Source organism: Acipenser ruthenus, chromosome 25, assembly GCF_902713425.1.
Source record: "Acipenser ruthenus chromosome 25, fAciRut3.2 maternal haplotype, whole genome shotgun sequence".
Lineage (NCBI taxonomy): Eukaryota > Metazoa > Chordata > Actinopteri > Acipenseriformes > Acipenseridae > Acipenser > Acipenser ruthenus.
Genome location: NC_081213.1, coordinates 709,744 through 732,959, shown reverse-complemented (window position 1 = coordinate 732,959; position 23,216 = coordinate 709,744). Strand labels below are relative to the sequence as shown.

The 23,216-nt window shown below is 45.7% G+C and overlaps 3 protein-coding genes across 4 annotated transcripts in view; 2 read left to right on the top strand and 1 right to left on the bottom strand.

Moving 5' to 3' along the window:
- The first annotated feature begins 91 nt into the window (after window positions 1–91).
- Window positions 92–2,080, top strand: LOC117413360 (small integral membrane protein 12-like). Its single transcript, XM_034022436.3, has 2 exons — window positions 92–224; window positions 1,307–2,080. The coding sequence occupies exon 2, from the start codon at window positions 1,315–1,317 to the stop codon at window positions 1,588–1,590; it is 276 nt and encodes a 91-aa protein (XP_033878327.3). The 5' UTR covers window positions 92–224; window positions 1,307–1,314; the 3' UTR covers window positions 1,591–2,080.
- Window positions 2,081–7,439: 5,359 nt separating this feature from the next.
- LOC117413357 (gap junction alpha-4 protein-like) lies at window positions 7,440–9,905 on the bottom strand. The gene is made up of 2 exons (XM_034022433.3): window positions 9,717–9,905; window positions 7,440–8,679 (listed from the first exon to the last, which is right to left on the bottom strand). Exon 2 carries the CDS (start codon window positions 8,663–8,665, stop codon window positions 7,757–7,759), a length of 909 nt encoding a protein of 302 aa, XP_033878324.3. The 5' UTR covers window positions 8,666–8,679; window positions 9,717–9,905; the 3' UTR covers window positions 7,440–7,756.
- Window positions 9,906–16,497: 6,592 nt separating this feature from the next.
- Window positions 16,498–23,216, top strand: part of LOC117413896 (disks large-associated protein 3-like) — a 51,525-nt gene continuing 44,806 nt past the window's right edge. For both annotated transcript variants that reach the window (XM_059000137.1, XM_059000138.1), the window contains exon 1: window positions 16,498–16,699. The gene's annotated coding sequence lies outside the window, so the exon portion shown is untranslated. The remainder of the gene's footprint in view (window positions 16,700–23,216) is intronic.

The window sequence follows — 23,216 nt, the reverse complement described above, 5'->3', positions numbered from 1 at the left end:
CAATAAAGTGACCGGATTTTTGTTTTCAGTTTGTGCTTGTTGCCACTGGGTGGCGCTCGTACGCTTTGAGTGGACATGGAGCGGGGCGGGAGTTGGAAAATTAGCAGGAGGGAAAACCAATGAAAAAGTTAGGAGCTCGCAGCTGTGACCAATCAACTCGTAGCAGAAGCGGGGCCAGAGACCGGAAGTTTGTGTTCGTGTTTGGAGTTTTTATAAACAGAAAGGTGAGTAAATGACATTGAAGGACGGGTCAGGGAAAAAAATATTCAGCGTTTTTAATTATTGCACAAATGATGTCGTGGAAGTCTAAGTTATCAGGGCAGTTTAATGAACGGGAGCTGTATTTAAAAATGTTGTGTTTTAAGCCGCAGTAAAACCCGTGCATGACTCGACTGCAGCAAAGTCTTGTTTCTTAACTCTGTTTTGCAAATGCAAGAACGTGTAACGAGTATTAGGAAGCAACACGACAAAGAAGCGTTTTTAGATTTAGTGTGGTTTGTTTTCCCCTCGCATAGCGTTAGATCAAGTTTAAAGTGATGTATTACGAGGAGAAAATGCGAAGGAATCCCGTGTGTCGTCACGTACCGCACTGAGATCGTGTGAAACTGACGTCATTATGACGAAAACAGGAATTCAGTTTCGTAAAATCTATCACGACCAGCCGTGCAAGTAATTAACTCATACAAAAGCAATGCACGAAACTCCGGCCAGCACTAAGTCCACTGTAGTCATGTGTGTCGCGTTATGCGTGCAGAATGATTTCCATCAGACCAGTCCCTGGTCAGTATAAAGCAGCCGGTTCCAGTGAGTACGTGACAGTTTACCGGTATGTCACAAGCGTCTCATGCATTGATAGTAACGCAGCTGCTTACTGACCACTGTGGACTAGCCCTCCACGTATACTGTGGAATCAGTTCTTCTGTCAAGAAGTTATATAAATAAAATATAAATAATGCAGGGTAACATCAGTGTCGTTTTCTCTTATGTTTTAACAAGAGTACGTGGAGCTACCTCCTACCAAACTTTATAGCCATGAAAAAAACAGGCAACTTTTTCTGGCAGCAACTTTATAAGGAACTTCTGCTGGTGACAGTTTTGAAGGATTTTCACCATGTGTGTGCAGACAGTTCAACCCACAATATCTGAACAACATAGATCTAAGCTACTAAGCCAAAACGACTTCAAAATGGTCTCACACAACGATATATGTACAACAATCCGTAGTTTTTTTATTTATAATAAATAAGTCTGTTCTGCTCTTCCCCACTCCCCTCACCTCATCCACACATTCTCTCTCCCCTCCCAGTCCTCACCATGTGGCCTGTGTTCTGGACAGCAGCGCGCGCCTACGCCCCCTACATCACGTTCCCCGTGGCCTTCGTGGTCGGGGCGGTGGGGTACCACCTGGAGTGGTTCATCCGCGGCACCTCCCCCCCTCCCGCGGACGAGCAGAGCGTGGCGGAGCTGCGAGAGGACCGACGCCTGGAGGAGTTGAGGGGGGGCGACGGCACGCAGGTCACCAGCCTCAAAGACAAGCTGGAGTTCACCCCGAAAGCCGCGCTGAACCGCAACCGACCCGAGAAGAGCTAGGGGAATCGGGCTGGACCGGGGAGAACGCGAGCGTAGCATCACTGTGGAGTCTGGGGAGAACAAACCCAAACTGCGATGAAGAGAACAGCCGGCCGCTGTTTCCAGGACGCACATTTTCAGAGCCTTGATTATTGTTAAACGCTGCCTGCCGACATTCACTAAGAAGGTCCCCGGTCAGCAGGATCCCCCTGCAGTTACTTTGCTGTGTTCAAGTGACTTCTCCCCCAGAGGATGTAAGTGTTGAGCGGAGCATCCTGCTGTGGAATAAGCCAGCCTGCTCTGCGTTGATGAAAGGACTCCATTTATAACGATCCGGAACTCATGCCTTTCAAATGTGTTGTCAGCTTTATTTTGTGTTAAGCTTGTCCTGTTTAGTCGGCCGTGTCTCCAAGTACAGTAAAGAAACAAAGCCGAACAACAGACACCCATGCTGGCATCACAGGTGTTCTGGAAAGAAGTATTAAATAAATAAAAGCAATTTATAAATAAAGCTGTTTTTTTTTTGGTTCATTCATATAGTTTATTTATTAATGCCGACAGTGCATAAGTAACAAGCTCAGGTGTGTCTTATTAAACTCCTAGTAAAACCAGGCTCATACTGCTGTGCAATGGGAGTGATTTCCATCTCTGAAGTAGAAAGGCTTTGCTGCTTCTTGTGCTGTTTTAGCTGGCACTGCAAAGTCTTTTAGAGTTCTGCAGGGCTCCGTCGCTCATGGTGTAAGCAGCGTTGGGTTCTGCAGGGCTCCGTCGCTCATGGTGTAAGCAGCGTTGGGTTCTGCAGGGCTCCGTCGCTCATGGTGTAAGCAGCGTTGGGTTCTGCAGGGCTCCGTCGCTCATGGTGTAAGCAGCGTTGGGTTCTGCAGGGCTCCGTCGCTCATGGTGTAAGCAGCGTTGGGTTCTGCAGGGCTCCGTCGCTCATGGTGTAAGCAGCGTTGGGTTCTGCAGGGCTCCGTCGCTCATGGTGTAAGCAGCGTTGGGTTCTGCAGGGCTCCGTCGCTCATGGTGTAAGCAGCGTTGGGTTCTGCAGGGCTCCGTCGCTCATGGTGTAAGCAGCGTTGGGTCGGAGCCCGGCTTCGAGGGCTTCACTCCACTGTATTTGGTACTTCATCTTGACGATTGGACAGGCAGGCATCAAGCCAGGATCAGGCGCTGCCAGCCAGGAGAGAGTAAAGCAGGGTCTGTCTCTTGTCTGTCCTCTGTCCTCTATCTGGGAGTAGCTTCAGTGTGCATTTTCGTTTTGTAAGTTCTGTTTCTTTTGCCTTCACAAGCCTCCACGTTGCTCTTCGGCTCCAGTTGCCAGAGGAAGTCTGGAGTAACGCAGCCCTGATCAGCCACAGTGTCTGTTTATGGTCGTGGCATTGTGTAGTAATCTTGTGCACTGCTCTGTGTTGCTGGAAGCACAAATGGAAACTGTTATCCTCAGTTGATGTTTGCTAGATGGCGCTGGCACTAACATAAAGATATGTCTAGCGTGTGTTACACAAGCCTACAGCTGGAAACTAGCATTCAAGGCAAAACAGACTGCATCGAAAAGTAAACAAATTGTGGTGAATGCAGTAAGAGCCACTGACGATTGCAAACGCCATACAAAGGTGAGGTGACAGTGGCCACTATAGCCTTTGGGCAAGGCAGCAAAACACACCTGTTACCACTCAAACAGACTCGCTGTGTATGTGAGCTGTCTGTTGTTTTGGCCAGCCTGTGTATATTACTCACATGCTTGTTATTAATGTAGTACCTGGATATTCAGCAGACAGGAACACTGTGCCAACTTTCAGCCTTGCCAAGAACACTGCCTGCCTTTCTTCTGGAATCAGCTGCTCCAGCACAGGCTCTCCTGAACAGAGCAGACAGGCTCAGTGTTAGACCAGGACTGTGTGTGTGTGCTGCTCCAGCACAGGCTCTCCTGAACAGAGCAGACAGGCTCAGTGTTAGACCAGGACTGTGTGTGTGCTGCTCCAGCACAGGCTCTCCTGAACAGAGCAGACAGGCTCAGTGTTAGACCAGGACTGTGTGTGTGCTGCTCCAGCACAGGCTCTCCTGAACAGAGCAGACAGGCTCAGTGTTAGACCAGGACTGTGTGTCTAAAGGAGTTTTCTGATTGGTGGATGAACGTTCTGCGGGTTCTGATAAGTATTCCTCTTTCCTTTGTAGGGAAGGAAGTGTCAGTATCAGGCTCAGTAGAGAGCTAAGGACACAGATAAAGTGTGTGGCTCATTGTGAGAATGCTGCTGCCCTAACGCAAGCCCTTGAGACAGCGTGACGGCAGCCAGCCATTCTGATGTCTGAATTGTTCGTTTGGCAAGGGACTCCCAGGAGGAAGTGTGCAGTACAGGGCAGCACAATCAAGCTGCTGATTAATAACGTGATCATTTCAGGGAAAGCAACACTCCAGTGTCACCCAGGAGCTCCACAGGGTCAGAAACAAACCTCTGCAGGCTTTCAATGGCATCTGACTGATTCGAAACACGAAACACAAGACGAGTTGATGAGGAGCTGAATAAGTGCCTCTGGACAAAAGAGCGCACGGTGTGTGTGATTGTGAGTCTGTGTTTCTCAGTGTATCAGTGTGTATCTCTGTGTGTCTCGGTGTGTGTGTGTGTTTGCGGATGATAAATGCCACACAGAGTCGGAAAGAACCCCCCTCCCCCCTCAGTTCAGATAAGCGCTGTGGAGACAATGGAGCTCCTGGCAGCACAATGCTAGCAGCGCGGCTCCATTGTTGAGACCTGATGATCCTCTGCTAGGTGCTACCCAGGATAACAATAAATAGCCTGGGAACAGAGTCCAGCTGCTGTTCCCTCACACACACAAGCACACAAATAGACAAATACACACTCAGCCACTCACAGACAGGGAGACTTAATACCTGCAGCCCAGCACAGTGGAGATGTCTCCCCTGTCTCCTAGTTTTCCCTTCCCGATCTGTCTTCAAGCCCTCCGGCTCTCCCAGTCTCCTCTGAGCAATGGCCCCTCTTGTCCCAGTCTGCCCAGTACCTCCCCCAGTCTCATGATGCTCTCTCCCAGTCCCTCGTTCAGGCTCCCCTGTCTCTCATTGTCTTTTCCAGTCTCCGGTCAGCGCCATCCCCGTCTCCCAGTCTCTCTGCCAGTCTCCCCCTCGCTGTGTGAAAGTCTCTCCCAGAGGAAACCTCAGGCTGTCCCTCGTTATTGTTTCCTGTATCCTGACATTGTTGTGCGACCTCAGCACTGATTTCCTCTGCCAAGCCAGCTCCTCAAACCTCCCTGGTAATTGCACTTCACCCTTTCAGTATTTTCCAGTAAATCACCTCTTTTTCTATGTGGTTTCAAAAATAGCGCAGTGATATTCGTACACAGCGGATCTGAGAACAATTCCGACGCAGCATGGGCTGCAGTCACCTGATCACCTAGAACAGCAGCTCTACGAAAAACCAGTCGCTTGCAGAGTAAAGGAACCCAAGCTTGGAAAGAATCTGAAACATCTGTGCAGGTGCAGCGCTACAGAGCAGCCTTCCCCTCTGCGTTATTAGAGTCCCCCAGTCCTGCTTGTGTTAGACTGTGTGTGCTTTTAAATACTGGTATAACAGTATAATTATAATGGCATTGCAATAGAAATAATACAAAAATCTACAGGGTGTTCCGTAAGTCAGGCGTCATGAGCAATGATTAGGGTGTGATCTGTTCAGTCTGTCTGCATCCGAAAATCAAAATGAATTGGCTCCTCTTTGCTGGAAGGCATTTCTCACCTTGACAGAAACAGAGAGATGGCTGGTATGAACAGTGCAACCCCCGATGCTTGACTTCATCCTGCACATGAACGCAGCCTGCAGGCCACGGATACAAGGCTTGAACCCCTTTATCTACTGGATGTGTGTTTATTATTTCAGCCCATCAAACTGCTAACGCCAGCCTAACAGAGACTCTTATCAGGGCTGGAACAGCGTTTCATTTACTCAACTGGACCTCCGCTTCTCCTAAGAAAACATGAGCAGTGGAATGAAACATGTCAGCGTGTTTGTGCAGGATAACAGCAACGGGCCTGCCCAGCTGATAATACCCACAGATACCAGCGCAGACCCCGGGACGAGGCCTCAGCTCAGGAAACGAGTCGGCAGTGTGTTCACAGCTGTGGAGACACCTCGCTAACCTGTGAGATCTGCACTGACAGCAAGAACACTGGATGAGGCTAATCTGACCACAACAACAAAGACAGACACAGAGCTGGCCAAGCATAAACAGAGACTGCTGGCTTCAACAAAACATGCAGTCCAAATAAATGATGCCAGCGGCCAAAGACAGCGTCGTTAACCCTGGGATCAGATGCTGTTTCTTTACCTGTAGCACTGCGGATTCCAAAGCCAACACTAACACAGCTGTCGTGAGCACAGAACATTACAATTTGCTTTGTTATGATAAAATAATAAAAAGCAAAATAACAAACCCCCTCAGATGCCAGGCAATGCCAGTGGTTTTGCTCAAAGCAGACAGCAGTCTGTGATCAGCACAGGGACTCTGGGAAAGGCCTGGAAATCAATAGTCCTGTGCTCATTCGAGAACGCTTACAGGTTCATCGAAGCTAAAATCCTGCCTGGACGCTGATTAACGATTATGAAGACGTTATCTTAGGACGGCGGGTGGGCGGGCGCTTGTTAGAGAGCATTTACTTCAGGTAATAATGCATTACAATTGGCAATCTAAATTATCTGGAGTTTTTTTAGGCTCACCCTCTATTCACCCTCTATATCGGGAGTCTCCCGGAGATTTGGCAGGTATGCAAAGCTGCGTTTGCCACTGGGAGTATTCTGCAGGTAGTTTCTATACATCTTGTCAGCATGTTGCAAACTTTTCAAATCTTAATAAAACAATGGCTATATATAGCCATATATGTAACTGGCAAACTGAGAGCTCGCTGTTTTACTAATTAGCTGCAACGTTTCGGCTGCTTTTCTTATTCATGAAGTGTTTCTATTGTTTGATGAGTTGCTGTTTCTGAATCTGGACCATGAATATCCCATGTGCTTTATAGATCCATTTCCTGTTGCTAACCAATCCGCTCACAAGAAGAGAGGTTTCATGAGAGAGAAAGACAAACGGCAAAGCAACTGTTTCACTTCCATCGTTTTATTTAATAACATTATTAACAAATACAACAGATCCCAGTTCTTACCCTAAAGACAGGGGTCCCCAAATGTTCTTTTACGTTCAGTCCGGATGTTAACTGTCACCTGTGGTCTGTTTTATTCTCCATGTTCAGTTTAAACCAGAAGCAGGTGTCTTTAGCTGCTGCACATCCTTTGAGATGCATTCCTGTACCGCTGGACAGAGGGGAGACACCCGGGACAGCTCTGTGTGTGTGTGTGTGTGTGTGTGTGTGTGTGTGTGATCCTAAACCTGCAGGATATCCTCGATTTATTTCAATCTCTTCCTGTCCTATAATGAGAGCCTCCACTTCTGTTTGAGGTGACTCAGATAATGCGTTTAAACTCTGCCCTGGACGGAGTGATCGTTTTATAAACTCAGACCCTATCCTCCTTCCACTAGCTGTACAGAATATAGTACCAAGATCCTTATATTTAGTATTAAATTGGCAATACCACGGTGTGGTGCCGAGCTGGGATAGCTTTATGAGTGTTAGCAGCTTATCTTTCAGACCTTCACTGCGACTGTGCAATGCTTTAAGAATCGTTGGGTTAGAAATACTTACAGTACAGAACATGCTTGACTGCAGTCCTCCAATGCTTGGCAATGCTTTCTTTAGAGGATGCATTACCAAACTGCTACTAGGAATGTGCAAAAAACTCAAAACACTGTCATCTGTCCTCCCCTTTAACTCTGTTTTTATTCCTCCCCTTTAATGCTGTTTTTATCCCTTTTTTTCAAACTGGACTTTTATTGATTCATTTGTTTTGCTAGCACACAGCGCTACTTGGTGACCAAACCAAGGAACTACACCTATCTGCTTCCCTGGCCAGCGCAATCCCCTGAGAAGAGATAACCAGAGGACCTGACCCAACGTCTGTCTGTCTGTCTGTCTGTCTGTCTGTCTGTCTGGCTGGCTGGCAGTCCACCCACAGCCTTGTACAACACGCCCATGCAATCCCCATAGCAAGGCTGTGTTATACAGTACAGTACAGTACAGTGCTGGCAGCATTGCAAACCCTTTTCACATCCCCCCTAACAGAGTGCCTTAAACATACTGCTTCTTCTCTGCCTCGGAGCCCCTGCTTGCTGACCTTCGATCTGCAGGCTTATTAGAGGTAGCTGCCTTCACTGGACCGACGCAGGCCCCGTACTGGGGCAGCTGGTCAAACTGGGGGGCTGCGGTCCTTTGCTCTGCCTGGCAAGCCCAGGTCTGCGGGGGACCGGCGGGGGGTCCGCTGGCGGGCAGGCAGACGAATCCGTTCTCGGGGAGCCCTGGCTTGAGCGTTGGCTCCTCGGCCCGCCTGCCCCCCCAGTAGAGCCTGCGAGCCTTCCTCATGAGCCCCCCAGCCAGGAGGTGGAGGAGCTCGATCAGGTTGAGGAGGAGGGACACCACGGCGATGCCCTGCATGTAGATGGTGAAGACCGTCTTCTCGGTGGGGCGCGACACGTAGCAGTCCACCTGGTGAGGGCAGGGGAAGCCCTGGCACACGTAGAGGGGCTGGATGGTGAAGCCGTAGAGGAACCAGAGCCCCAGGAGGAAGCCTGTTTCCAAGATCACCTTGCAGACGACGCTCAGGGTGTAGGGCAACATCAGCACCCCTTTGAGCTCGGCTCCCCCCTCCTCCTCCTCCTCCCCCCTCTTCCTCGCCCGGCCCGCTCTCCAGGCCACGTGCCCCAGGTAGAGCAGGGTGGGAGTGGACACGAAGATGATCTGCAGCACGAAGTAGCGGAAGTGGGAGATGGGGAAGCAGCGGTCGTAGCAGACTGGCTGGCAGCCTGGCTGCAGGGTGTTGCAGGTGAAGTCAGCCTGCTCGTCGTCCCAGGCAGACTCGGCGGCCGTGCACAGCACCAGCACGCGGAACACAAACAGGACGGTGAGCCAGGCCTGCCCCAGCCCCGTGGAGTGCTCCTGCACCTCCCCCAGCAGCTTCTCCAGCAAGCTCCAGTCCGCCATCACTCTCAATCGCTCTGCAACACAAGGAAGCCCTTCAGTCTCACTTGAGGTAAATCCTTCAGAGAAACCCAGGGGCCTTTACAAAGCCTTTACTCCCAGCTTTCATTAACTCCTCTTTTTATTTTGAAAGAGGTAAAAACGTCCACTGCTTTTACAAAACTAGAAACAAACAGCTAAGTAATACCAGTACCACTTTCCATGAAGTGTCTCTAATTCCTGTGTATTTACATTATAGTGACTTAGCAAGCACATGTGTAGTCTCACATTAAGGGTTAAAGGCAGGAGTCCCAAGCTCTCTAAAGCTCGGTCTTTCTCAGTAACCTACATTAAAGAAGTTTAAACAGCTGCTATTCCTCTGGCTGACGGTAGATTACGTTCTTTCTAATTCCTCAATTAGAAATGAAACAAGCGCACACATCAAGATAAAAGAGAGCTGAAGCAGTGTCAGGTTTGAGATTAGTCATGCCAGCGCAACCCAAACGACACGGGTCAAAGCAACTACATTGCAGTGAGCCAAGCACAGGGAAGACTGTCCGCCCCCATTCACAATATAAACACCAGCTATATACATCAAGGCTGGTAATCTTGACATCTTTACTATAATACTTTGATATCTTGTACAGTAAAATATTGAGCTATTTTGTGTCAAATATTTTTAAAGTACACATACAATATATATATATAGATAGATAGATAGATAGATAGATAGATAGACATACATCATATAACTGAACATTCTAACTGATATTATTTCATTGTTACAATAACATTATTTCATTGTACAATAACATATTATGTTATTTTTAGAATACTCTATATTTAAAAAATATATATATTGTAGTGTGTGTGTGTGTGTGTGTGTGTGTGTGTGAGTGACATGGCCATACACAATATAACATTCTAACAAATGTTAATAAAAAACGAGAAACAATTAGAAAACTAGAGCTAAACTGTCGCTATGGCCTACGTCTACTGTATGGAGGATCTGTGTTAAGAGCACTTTGTAGATATGCCTTGATAACAGGGCAGACAGCTGCGTCGTACATCTCACCTGCCGATCCTCCGCTCAGCTCCGGCTCTGATCCCAGCTAGTAGATAACAAGTCCCAGAAAATGCCTCCAGTGTACCGCTACCTGTCCCTGAATGGGAGCTCTAGCTGCGCACTAGGGTTTGTTTGAGTGTGCGGTTTGCACTCGAATACCAAGGAAGGTACAAACTTTTCTTTTTTTTCCCAAGCTTCCTTAAAGGGGAGGTCACAGGAAACCGGCACGGGAAAGGGGCAGGATAAAGTCTGAAATAACTTTTTATTTTCCCAGCCTGCTTTCGGCAACAGCGCATAAATCCAAGAGTCCTGCCTCGCAGGATTGGAGAACGAGCACAGCGCTTTCACGAGTACAGAAACTTTAGGGAAGTTTTAAAAGTTTCATGTTGATACACCCATGCCACAGAGTCGTTCTTACTGTGATTCGGCATGTTTGGGAAATGGGATGCTGTGTGGTGTTGTCTTTTAGAGAGTTAGAAAGCGATCTGAAGGATTTGCTCAGATTATTGAGAATCGCACTGGTTTATTGTCTGGGACGTGCTCGGTTTGTGCTGATGATGACGTAAAACATTTCACGTGTACGTCATGAAATAAACAGTCTGACGTAATGCAGCAGCAATAGTCGCAACAACAACAACACATGTTGACGTTACATAAAAAGATCCACGCGGGCAAATGTAATAAAACCATCCTTTGTTTGAGGCGTCAGTTCTTTGAGAAGATTGTTCTCCTCGTTTCTCCAAACCCATCACAGATAAGTACAGTCCCATCACACTCATGTTAACTGCTCTGTCAAACGCGCCCTTCAATGTAATTATTTATTTATTCTTTAGCTTACTCTTATTCGAATTTGCTCTTATTTTCTACTGATTTTACTGTAATTTATAACTGCTCGTATCTGCACTGTGATACTCTGCACTGTGATACTCTGCACTGTGATACTCTGCACTGTGATATTTTAAAATGTGGTATTTTGTAACAACTGTAAGTCACCCTGGATAAGGACGTCTTCTAATAAATAAATAAATAAATACATAAATAAATAAATAAATAAATAATAGTGTTGGCTCTCAGTGTAAGTTTGTAGTTCACCTGGTGGCCAATTGATGTCGCCAGTGCTCCTTGTTTTGTGTCTGTTGCTTCTAGGAACAGATTATTATTATTATTATTATTATTATTATTATTATTATTATTATTATTATGTATTGCTGCTTTGTAATGTTTCCTGCTTCCTGATTTTGCAGGCTTCTTTCTGTTTTGAGTCAGTGCGGTATAAAAGGTGCTATATAAATAAAATAAACTGAAAAAAAGGAAGACACGAGGGGTTGGAGATAGGCAGTGGCAGTATGATGAATATTGAATATATGATAAATACAGCTATAGGCAAGGGTGTTACAGTGGATGCAAGCAGAGCTAGGTATCCAGTGGAGAGTGAGAAGCAGAGGGGCAGAGTGAGAGCAGTGGGGTTGGGAGAATGCCAGGCCAGCAGCAGACTTTGAAGAGGGTGAATAACCGAAGCAGGGAGACCAGCGAGGCGAGAATTACAATAATCCCATCTAGAAAGAGCAAGAGCTTGGACCAGGAGCTGAGTGGAATAATTAGATAGAAAAGGGGCGGGTTTGACAGATGTTGCTAAGAAAGAAACAACAAGAACGTGTAAGTGAGAGAATGTCAATGTATCTGTAACAGCCAGCACCTTCCCCTTATGCACTGAAATTAGCTGTTTGCTTTGGCATTAGCACACGATTGCTAGGTATCAAATGCAGAGGGCTGCAGGTCACATTCCTTCCAGTTTGATAAATATCACTTTCATGATGAGGGCTCTCAGAGTAATTGGAATAGATTGGCTCAGCTCGCAGGAAGATGAAATTTAAACAAGGAGAGCGACACTCGAATTAAAGACAGGATACCAAGCGTATAGATGAAGACTGTCAGCTCGTTTGGGGACAAGCCCTGCATGCATTTCATCTTTCATTCATTCACAGAAGCCTATCACATATTAAGCTGCTTCATTTTTTCAGAATTTCAGAATTCAGAACCTCTGATTTGGTTCTGTTCTAGAATCCTTTGCTCATGCACGGAACCCGTTCTGTAGAGCCTTTTGCGGTTCCGTGTGCAAGAATGCTTGGCTACAGAACCTAAAGGACAAAGGAATCAAGGACTGAATATTTCACCTCAGTTGAGATAAATATTTCTGAATATTTCCCTTTGAGATAAATACCAGAGTGTAAAAAGAAAATAAAAAAGACCCTTCTAGGTTGTAGTCTTTGCCTTATCATCACAACACAGTGACAGACAGAACCTTTGTGGTCCCTGAATCTGTGATAGAGTCTCTGAAGATAAGGAACTGCTTTTCCTTTCCTCTCACTCTCTCTTTCTGGGAATTTCTGCACCTTTCTGTGCTGTCAGAGGCTCAAACAATATGTGTGAGTGTGTTTGATTCTGAAGACAGCCCTGACAGCAGAGAGAGAGAGAGAGAGAGAGAGAGAGAAAGAGAGAGTTCAAAAGCAGCAAACAGCTATATAGATAGATCAGATTTTATATAGATAGATTAGACGACAGACTATTAAAGGTTTAGCAGATATCTCCACATAACAACTGAGTGTGTGTGTCAGTGTGTGTGAGTGTGTGTCAGTGTGTAACACTATGAGTGTGTACAGGATGTATGAGAATCAGCGAGTGTGTGTGTGTCAGGGTTTCATATCACATGAAACTCTTTCTGAGTGTTTGATGAAATATTTAGAGGGCATTAGCGATGCGAAGCAAGGGGCAGGGAATCTCCGTCAGGATCCCAGGCAGCAGCAGCACAAGAAACTACAGAATAAGAACAATTCCATCACAGCCCTGGCAATCCTTCAAAAGACTACACGAGGTTCTGCATCATACAGAGAAGCTGCACCTCCCTCTGCTGAAAGAGCATCACAATGGACAGAGAAGCTGCACCTCCCCCTGCTGAAAGAGCATCACAATGGACAGCAGCTCAGATCTCAGCGAGCTCGGCAGCGGGTTCAGCAGAGGCGCTTGGTTGGCAGGTGCTTCCGTATCCAGGTTTTGCTGCTGAGCACCGTCTCTCCCTGAAGGATTGTGAGGCGGTTATCTCTGAGGAAGTGTCACGCTTCCCTCCCAGAACAACTGAATTGAATCAATCCATTGCAGGACTTTGTTTCAGCCGACTCCTTAATTATTTAATTGACTTGCCCCAGGGCCTCGTGACAGAGTCAAGGGAAGTCGTGTCCAGCCTCCCGGTACAGCACAGCACCACAAATGCAGTGAGAGGGAGTCTGTTCTCCCAGATTCACAACAGATTAAATCACACTTCTGTCTTGTTATCTTGAATAGGACGACACAGGGGAGGCTTGTCATGAGACCTGACCTTGTGACTGTGTCATGAATGAATTCCACACTAGGAAAGAGAAGATACTGCATATATAATAGATATATTATATATACTGTAGTTACTGCATGATTCATGATTAACATCCCATAAAGGGTTTAAGCCACACCAGATAAAAAGGAATGCATTACAGGCATGTGAACCACATTGAAACATTGGACAGCTCGCTCTCAGGTGACTGCTGGAATCTCTCTCTCTCTCTGTCTCTCTCTCTCTCTGTCTCTCTCTCTCTCTCTCTCTCTCTCTCTCTCTCTCTCTCTCTCTCTCTCTCTCCTGGTTTTACTTTGAGTTTAATAGGACACACCTGAGCTTGTTACCTGTGCACTGTGAATCCTGCAATGGGTGAAACTGCTCTGGTGTAAGTACATTTTTTGCAGGGTTTGCAACTGTAAGTGCGAGTCGCCAAAATACATAAATAAGCATCTGCAAACAGAAGTACGTTAGCCCAGTTTCAATCTACCGCCTCTTGAACTGTGGAGAAGCAGCAAGGGTGTGTTCTCTGATATGAAATAATAGAGTATAACGAGTCTGCAGAGTAGCAGCGCAGCGCGGTGTTACCAGGAGAGGGGCAGGCGATGAAGTGCTGGATGGCTCTCATCGTGCCGGGAGTGTGCACTGGACTCTTCAGTCACAGGATTGTGTGGAGTAGCTGAGTGTGTGGAGTACACTCAGCTGCTGTAGTTGAATTAAATGAGGCCGGATTCCATCGAGTTCAGAGGTCTGCATGGTAAACTGCGTACAGAAGTAGGTTTGTTGACAGCTCAAGTACCTCGTGGTCTCGCGATAGACTCCCAGTCCCTGACCACATTCCGGCGCCTCCTTAAGACTCACCTCTTCAAACAGCACCTATAGAACTCCTCTGTTTGTATCCTGGGACACTATCACCCTTCATTTAAATGTGCTTTATTTTGCTCTTATCTGCCCCCTATTTTACTGCATTTAATCCTGTACTTCAGAATACTGTAATCTGCCAAGTGTTTAACCTGTAGTATTTTGTATTTAATCACATCCTGATGTAACTATCACTATTTAATCATATCCTGATGTAACTATCACTATTATCTGCTGTATTATTGAATTGTGGTTTGTCACACTTGAACAAAAGTTATTGTATTTCTTGCTATTATTGTATTACTTGTATTGTAACACTTGAAATGTATTTGCTTACGATTGTAAGTCGCCCTGGATAAGGGCGTCTGCTAAGAAATAAATAATAATAATAATAATAATAATAATAATAATAATAATAATAGACTCGCTGAGTTGGTTTTCTGTGTAAAGAAGTGAGGATGAATAGAGAATTTCATCCACAGATAAAGGCACGTGCTTCTTCGTTCATCGATAGACGAGGAACCACGTGGAGTTTCACCACCCCAAAAAGAGAACTCACGCGAGAATGAATCAGACAGACCGCTGTCCATGGTGCTGAAAACCAAACGCCGGTCAGTGCTGTTCAAACGCGCCAAGTCTGCTACACAGTGACGTATGCACAGTTCACATTGGGATCTCCTTGCACAGCGATGGTCAGCGGATCGATGCAATCAATGAATACATTCAAAGATATTAAAGAACTCGCTTGTGTTGTAAGAGTGGGGTATCAAACTTACTACGTAAACTTACTATACTAGTAAGCGGAGTGCGTATTGCAAGTTGTGTTTAAGTAAATGCGAGGTTATTTTTCTGGTCCTGATAAAATAGGGAATATTTCTTTCAAAGTTTTTTAAGACCAGTGCGTCTCCATCTCTCTCTCTCTCTCTCTCTCTCTCTCTCTCTCCTCTCATCTCTCCATTTCTCTCTTTCTTTCTTTCTTTCTTTCTTTCTTTCTTTCTTTCTTTCTTTGTTAATATGCCACTAACACAGATTCTGCATGTATTGGTTTGCTCACAGAACTTGAGATCAAGGAACGCATCCACTTTGTAGTCCATTTATTTCGGGGTATTTAAACCAGGCCGCGGAAAGCAGCACAAAGAGCCCCGCACAAGGCCGGCTTGTTAAATCAATGTCGAGCTGTGCGGGGGAGGGAAACAGGGGGGTGGACGAGGAGAGAGTGCAGTGAAACAAAGGTATTTTTAATGTGCTTCGGATTCCTGCTGAATGATTAGGGATGTCACCTTTATTAATAATGAAAGACGGGCGCGCTGAAGAGCTTCAACTTCGGGAGGCGTTTAAAATAATGTAGTCCTTAATGTATTCTGCTCTGCCGCTACACGAAGAACAGTTAACATCAATCAGAGACGGGCATGCGATCAGCGCTCAGCTGGCAGCGGAGGGCACCGCTGCACACGTCTAGTGTTAAAACCTGCTTCAAAAATACTACATTCCAATTAAAATCTATAAAAATAGCTATACTCATGACATGAGATCAGAGAATTACATTTCCTTCAGGTAATCTCTAGAGTTGAGGCTGCTGTGGACAAACCGGTCCCAAAACCCAATAAAGTGGCCAGACTATGATTTATTTAAAAATGAGACGAGTACCTGAGTATTATTATTATTTATTTCTTAGCAGACGTCCTTATGCAGGGCGACTTACAATTGTTACAAGAGATCACATTATTTTTACATACAATTACATTATTTTTTACACATTATTTTTACATACAATTACCCATTTACACAGTTGGGTTTTTACTGGAGCAATCTCGGTAAAGTACCTTGCTCAAGGGTACAGCAGCAGTGTCCCCCACCTGGGATTGAACCCACGACCCTCCGGTCAAGAGTCCAGAGCCCTAACCACTACTCCACACTGCTGCCCCTAGCTTTATGCAATCTCCAGACCGAGCCATCCATTACAGCGTTTCATACACAACCCTTACAAACAGAGGCTCCCATTATGAACACACAGTGCAGCCACTGGTGACGCGTTTTCTGCTTGCTTGGAACTGGCGATATAGTTTTATGGTTGAACTCATACGTGATCTATTGACACGCGGAAACTTTCTTTACAGAATTTAGCGCACGAAACACAAAAATGCTGTCAAAAAACCATCCTTCTGTTCCAACCTGTATTATTATTATTATTATTATTATTATTATTATTATTGCATAAACCCTATCCTTTTACTCAGATCTGTTGAAAAAAACCAGCTCTGAATGAATCGCTTTCCTTCTTATCTCCTTCCTATCTCCTCCTCAATTCGGAGACACTCCGACCCCTGTCTATAGAAAATGCGCCTCTGTCCCTGTGGAGATCAGATGAAAGGAATCCCACTCTGGGTATGCGAATCTCCGAATCCAGACTCCAATGTAGCGCCGATCCAGCTCCGCGTTTTGTTAGCAGCCCCCGGCGCTCCTGCGGGGGGGGGTATAGCTTTGAAGAGTTCGCCGCTACCGTGTTAACCAATCAAACTGCAGTGCAGGGAGAGACTTGGGGGGGGGGGGGGGGGGGGGGTAAAGAGCTCCACTCAAAAACACAGCACCGAGAGAAGCAGCGAGGCGAGGGGGAAGACAGCATTCAGTCGCGCGGATTTGTTTTTCGTCTCTCCTCCCGACCTCCTTCACTTCGTGCATGTGAGAAAAGCACTTTCTTAGAACAAGAACACCCGGACTTAATATAAAAAGGGATTTATCATCAGCCAATGAAGACTGCACATGTAAGGTAAGGTTTTGCGTCTAGTGCTATGCGTACACCTGTCTTCAATAACTTCACCGCACTATTCTCCTTTGGCACAGCAGACTGCGATAGCGACTTCATTCATATCTGTGATAACCCTACCCACACTGAGTTGACAGTAAAATGAGGCTGGGCTGCAGGGTTTCTGATTCCATTGTATTGTGATTAGCCTGCAGTGTGTTTACGACGGTAATATCAAGTTGTTTTGATGTTGTCATTGTTGGTTTTGAATCGAATGGCTGAGTGCACGCAGTACCGCGTATAATGCGAATCACACCCCGCTCTTGCGTTGCAACTTGCAGAATAAGTTGTCTTGTTTGACGTGTGTGAATGTGTGAGTGAGTGTTTTGGGATTCCCGTTTCATTACATGAACAGCAGCAGCAGCGGTTTTTCAAGCGCAACTGGCAGGCAATGTTGTGTGTGTGTGTGTGTGTTTTAATTGAACACACGGGAGTTCCATGGCACTTCAGTGGGAAGATGAAGCGATAGACTGCCACAGCGCCGCGGAACAAGGTGAAAAGCTACTAGGTTTAGATTTTTCCTTTACTATGTATGATTATGACAAATAAGATTGGATATGTGTGCGGCCAATATTGTAGTGTGTATATACTGTGCTTTTTTTGGTTGATTTGCTTGCATACGCTTAGTGTATTTCATAACCAGTGATAAATCGTGGCTGATGGACTCAGGGACTCCCTTGACAATGAGATGCGCGCTCACAGGAACTCTTTGATAATGAGATGCGCGTTCACAGGGACTCCCTTGAAAATGAGATGAGCGCTCACATGGACTCCCTTGGTAATGAGATGCGCGCTCACAGGGACTCCCTTGATAATGAGATGCGCGCTCACAGGGACTCCCTTGATAATGAGATGCGCGCTCACAGGGACTCCCTTGATAATGAGATGCGCGCTCACAGGGACTCCCTTGATAATGAGATGCGCGCTCACAGGGACTCCCTTGATAATGAGATGCGCGCTCACAGGGACTCCCTTGAAAATGAGATGCGCGCTCACATGGACTCCCTTGATAATGAGATGCGCGCTCACAGGGACTCCCTTGATAATGAGATGCGCGCTCACAGGGACTCCCTTGAAAATGAGATGCGCGCTCACAGGAACTCTTTGTAGATTAGGTTTTAGGATGGGTTCGAGATCTCACGGTACCGTTAGTGTTCATCATTATTGGGCACACCGGGAAGAGGGTCCCGGAGCGTTCTTAAAAGAACCACGCGTTTTGATTTCTAGGGAACACGGATGGTTGGGGCTCTATAAAGAATGGTTCTTGCAACAACTAATGGGTTCAATATGAAAGCCAGACAGATCTCAACAGAGGGTTCTTCAAACTGGGATAGATTCTGTTGCAGTTTGAATTGCCACGATTCATTGATTTCATTTCAGGACAGAGAAATGAATGGATGAATAAATAGTGATATGGTTTGGTTTCAGACCAGGCTTGGGGATTAGCAGGCGTGAAATCAAGTGAAATCTGCAAAGCAAACAGAAAAAATAAACATTGATTTGGGCAATTCTGATGATGGCGAAGGTTCGGGTCAATAACACACACACACCTGAAGGGTTTTTGTCCGAAATATATACAGATAGATATTTCATGTATATATTTTAATATTTTCTAAACGCATGTAAATTGCGTTCTTTTCTAGTTCTGCTCTGTGCAAATTCCTCGATTCTCTTCATTAAAAGTTTAAATATGTACAGGCCTTCCTTGAAGTGCCTCGTGTGCTTTTAAATGGGTTTAGAACCATTTGCCAGCTGGTTGATTTCGTTTTTAGCGTTCTTTTCCAAACCTTGCCCGCGCAGTAAAAATAGACGCCCCGTCTACAGTAAGACATTAATTAAACGCTGCTTTATACTGCATACGTGAATAATATATTTGAGTGAGTAGATCAGGGGCGATCTAGATGTAAAACAGCTGGGGCAGAGACTCGTGGCATGCTCGCTGCAATACAACGCTGACATGAATTAATTATTCCATCTACACTTACTGTAAGACCTGCCTGCTGGCTCTATGTGGAAAAGGTATACCTCGTTTCCAAGATACTGTGGTCTGGTCTTTTCACTCTTTTAAAAACCGGGCAGCACGGTGTAATGGAAACACGGTCATAGCTGGTTTACTTTCTTTAAGGAACCTTTCCTACAACATGGATGGGGGGGGGGGGGGGGGTGAAACACTAGCATGGCAGGATTGTGTGACCCGAGTCAAGCCGCACACTAGAGAGCCTGCTGTCATTAACTGATCAGCTTTACTGGCTGCTAAGAGAGACTCTGCTTGGTTCAGGTATATATAATGCACAGTCTTTCACGATTCAATTGTCTTGCATGTGCTCCTCATAAAGGCATGAACTCATGAGCTGTTTAAAAGGTAACATGCATTTGATATGCATGAAGCTTTTTGAGAAGCAGTCCACCAGTAAATGGCACGTATTTAATGCAGGGCACATATACATGTATGTGGATTTTAATTAGATTTCCCTTACATGTGTATATTCTGTATGAAAGGTGTACTCTCGTGCGTGTTCCTGCAAGTTGAAATGTACGTAATGCATTATATTGGTATGTCAAAATAAAATACTGCTCTTTTCCATATTAGTGTATTTATTTTTCCAAACACAGAAAAAAATCCATATATTTTCTATTAATATGTGAACGGCATGCATCAGTCACTGTGTGTCGATTTGAATCTTGTTTCTCAAAATCCACTGGGCTAAAGTCTTCCCTTGTTGCCGGGGACATTAGGATCATATAAGCTACTGAACACAGTCATTCCACCAAATCTGTTTTCTATTAGCAGGTAAATGGCATGCATTGATCACTGTCTCGTTGTTATAAATCCATGTCTTATCCTCTCCGTCGGCTTACTGTCTCAGTATAGCTTTGTTCCTTTTTGGTTCAATTACAATATTTCAACTAACTGACAGAGGGAGGGAGCTGAAGGGTGCAGTTGAAATGGCTTCTGGGAGTTGGAGATCTGTTCTGATTTACGTTGCACTGTACATCCTGTATATTGCAAAGTACACTTTAGTTTAGGGATTTGTAACACAGTGCTCTGTCGTTATAAGGCAGTCATTTACACTGCAGAACATTTAAGGCTGTCATGGCTCATTTGCCTCATCATACCATTGCACCAGCACTTGCATCCTCTTAATAAAGCAGATTACCAATTGCATGCTTTCTCACCTGTGACTCCCCACTACAGCGATCTAAAAGGGGGAGCTCTGTCTAAACTAAAATATAATGTTATGCGTCATATGAAACCAGTTTTATGCATCTTGGAAATGGGCCACTTTGAGTTCATGTAAAAAATATATGACCGATCTGCAATTTTCCATTTCAAAGCACTAGGACACATGAACTGTGTTTAGACTGGGGTAGGACTTTTTTGTGAATTTGACCAGCTTGTGCATGTGCAGTATGTGAGCCAGGTAGAACGGGCAGTGTCTGGGGTCTAGTTTGAGATACAGAGGGGCTGTGGCTCCTGCTGTAGAGCAGTGTGATTCCATCGCTTTGTACTGCTTTACTACCCTCACCTCTGTGCTCGCGCGCCCCAGGCTCGCTTGCTCTCTCCCTGCAGCTCTGGGCTGAGGTCAGACCTGGGTAATGAGGAACCCGTAGTGGCACAGCAGAGAGGAGGCAGGCAGAGAAATCTGAAACCTGAGAGCAAGGGGAATGTGTGCGGAGCACGCGTGCAGCTCCAACTCCAGCTCCGAGCACAGCCCTCAGCATGCATCAACGAGACCGGAGGGAGGCTCAATCGACTCTCACACTGCAGGGCTTCTCACAGGAGCTGCACAGTGCAGGCTTTACAACCCAACTGCACCACTTCATATTACAAGAGATGGAGAAAGCGCCTGTGTGTGCAGCAGCTGTGTGTCTGAACGACTACAACACCTCCACTGTACCCTTGAGATTCTTGTTTTGTGTTGTGCTTTTTCAGAGATGATGGCACAGACCCGATACAGGATCTCAGGGCAGGTTTCATCCTTCTCTGCTTGTTGGTGCATCCAGACGCAGGCTCGGCCAGTATGACTGAGCCACGGTGTCCCTCAAACTGTTATACAGCTGTTGCCAAGGAAGTGCTCATTTAGTATGGACTTCATTATCAGCAGTCTGTTCTGTAGTGCATTCAGAAGAAATAGAGGGGGAGAGAGAGAGAGAGTGATGAAGGGTGCACAGAATTAAAATCAACACCAATAAAGGAGAAATAACTAATCTTCTTGTGCAATCTTTTTCTTTTAGTTCAGCCACAGAAGTATGGTTTTATACCCCCCATTTTGAGGATGAAATCTAGAGGGAGAAGACAGACCCAAAGATTTGAATTTATAATTGCTATCCAGGGTTTCTCTAGCGCTGAATTATTAAAAAGAGATGTACAGCGATGCAACAAAACACACACTCACTGTTCTGGGCTTCACAGCGGTGTCTTCTGTTTTTCCAGGAAAAATATTTTCTCTCATGAATAACTGAGTCACCCGTGAGGCATATCGTCTCTGAACAAGACTTGTTACTCTTCAGATTGCTTCATACCCAGGAGTGAAGCTTGCTTGTTTACCGTATTTAACAGCACGCTATTGCAGGAGGCACTGTTGTTACTGTATGCTTTAAGAAAGCTACTCAGATTTGAAACTGCGTGTAATCATCCAGGAGATATCCTGCTGTCTGAAGGAAAACAGACAACCGAGGATAGAAAGAAAGCAATGGACTGCAAAAAAAGGCCTGTATATAATTGATAAAACATCGCCAGTCCTGTATATGTGGAAAGTAACAGATAGCAAACATCTTGGAAAACAGGGGTCTGGAACAGCAGCTGTGGTATCCAGCTCCAGAGTCTTTGTCCTGGGGTCTGGACCCTCGGCTCTGTCACCCTGACCTCCGTGCAGGGGAGACGTTTCCCTCCCCTCCCTCTGTATCTGAGCTGTCATCTTGGATACATCAAACTCCTGGACAGGAGAGGGTGCAGAATCTCCACTGTGAGCTAGACAAGGCCAATCTGTGAACGGCAAGCGTGTGAACCCACTGCACCTGCAGAAGCCCTTTGCAGTCAGAATGATGCGAGATAAAGACAGTCAGTTGTTTTGTTTTAAGCTGGAATGCGGTGCGGTTCTGGATTTCTCATCCATCTGCTTTCCGGGGAAGCTGACCTTGGCGTGGTCTCCGCAGCGAGGGGGCATCGTGACAAAGCCGAGGATTCTCTGTGTCATCAGAACCCCCCTCCTCCTCCGCAGGTAAACCCTGTCTGCGGGGGGAGCCCCTGTCAATCAGGACTGCGCACAACAACTAGCCAGAGTCAGAGCAACTCCCAAAGCATGTGCAGGTAATGAGCAACTGCATGGACTCTACAGGGATCGAACAATAATAATCCGATTGCAGAGCAGACTGACCTGTTCCGGGTTTTACTACGAGTTTAATAAGAGACACCTGAACACACTGGGGCTAATCAAGCACAATGTCTGATTGCTACAGACATTTATAAACTCGGCTATATGCATTTCAAACAGGTTTTGCTCCAACGTTTGCATGTTTGTTATGATTCGTATTTAATTACAGGTGCCATTGCAATGCGCTGTGCTTGTGTACCTTAGCAGTCCTGTCCAGCTGCATTGCATTGTCCTGTTTTAAATACCTGTCTCTGGGGTAAAGCTGTAGCATTTCTGACACAGTGAAGCAGCGCTGCTCTGATTGTAATTGTTAGCGTAGCTCCGAGCTGCCGTGTAGTCTGTGCTGCTCTCTGCAGTTTTGTGTATATTGAACTGAGCAGCACATTGGCACGTCAGGGAGCTCCACGGCAGTGAAGCTCTGGCTCTCTCCATGCCTGTGTTTGACCTGCGCTGTGATTTCTAATTACATCCTGCTGTACGGGTACTGAAGACTGCAGCAGCATTATGATGTAATATTGAAACAGTGCAGATCCGGACTGGCTCCAGCTAAACAGTGAAAAATGCAAGACTTCATGTATAACAGACGTTTCAATTGAACACTACACTGCTAAGATGTGCACCGTTTTTTTTTTCTAAAGGGGAAGAGGATGGTAGTGAAAAATAACTGTACATGGTGGCCCTTAAAATAACACGCTGATTAAAAAAAATATTATTATTATTATTAATAATAAAACCATTGAATAAAACCATTGCTATTTCAATATTATTCCTTTTAAGAGAATTGCCTTTGCACCTGGTTCAAAATAGATTGCTGTATGTGGGCTCAGTGGTAATGATAAAATGTCATGGCGTGTGTGAGAGATACAGACCGGCGATTGTAGTGAAATATATGAAGCACGTTGGGAAGGATTATGGGAAGTGTTCAGTCATTCATACACGAAGGCAAGCCTTACACACATGATCAACATCATCTGTTACAAAGCAACATGGAAGGAACACGGGTAATATTAAATCCACAGGAACTAACAGGGCTCAGAAGTGAACTAGAGGCGTGTCCTTGACAACACAAGCCCCTCCCCTCCTTTACCAGCCAGGCAGCAGTGCAG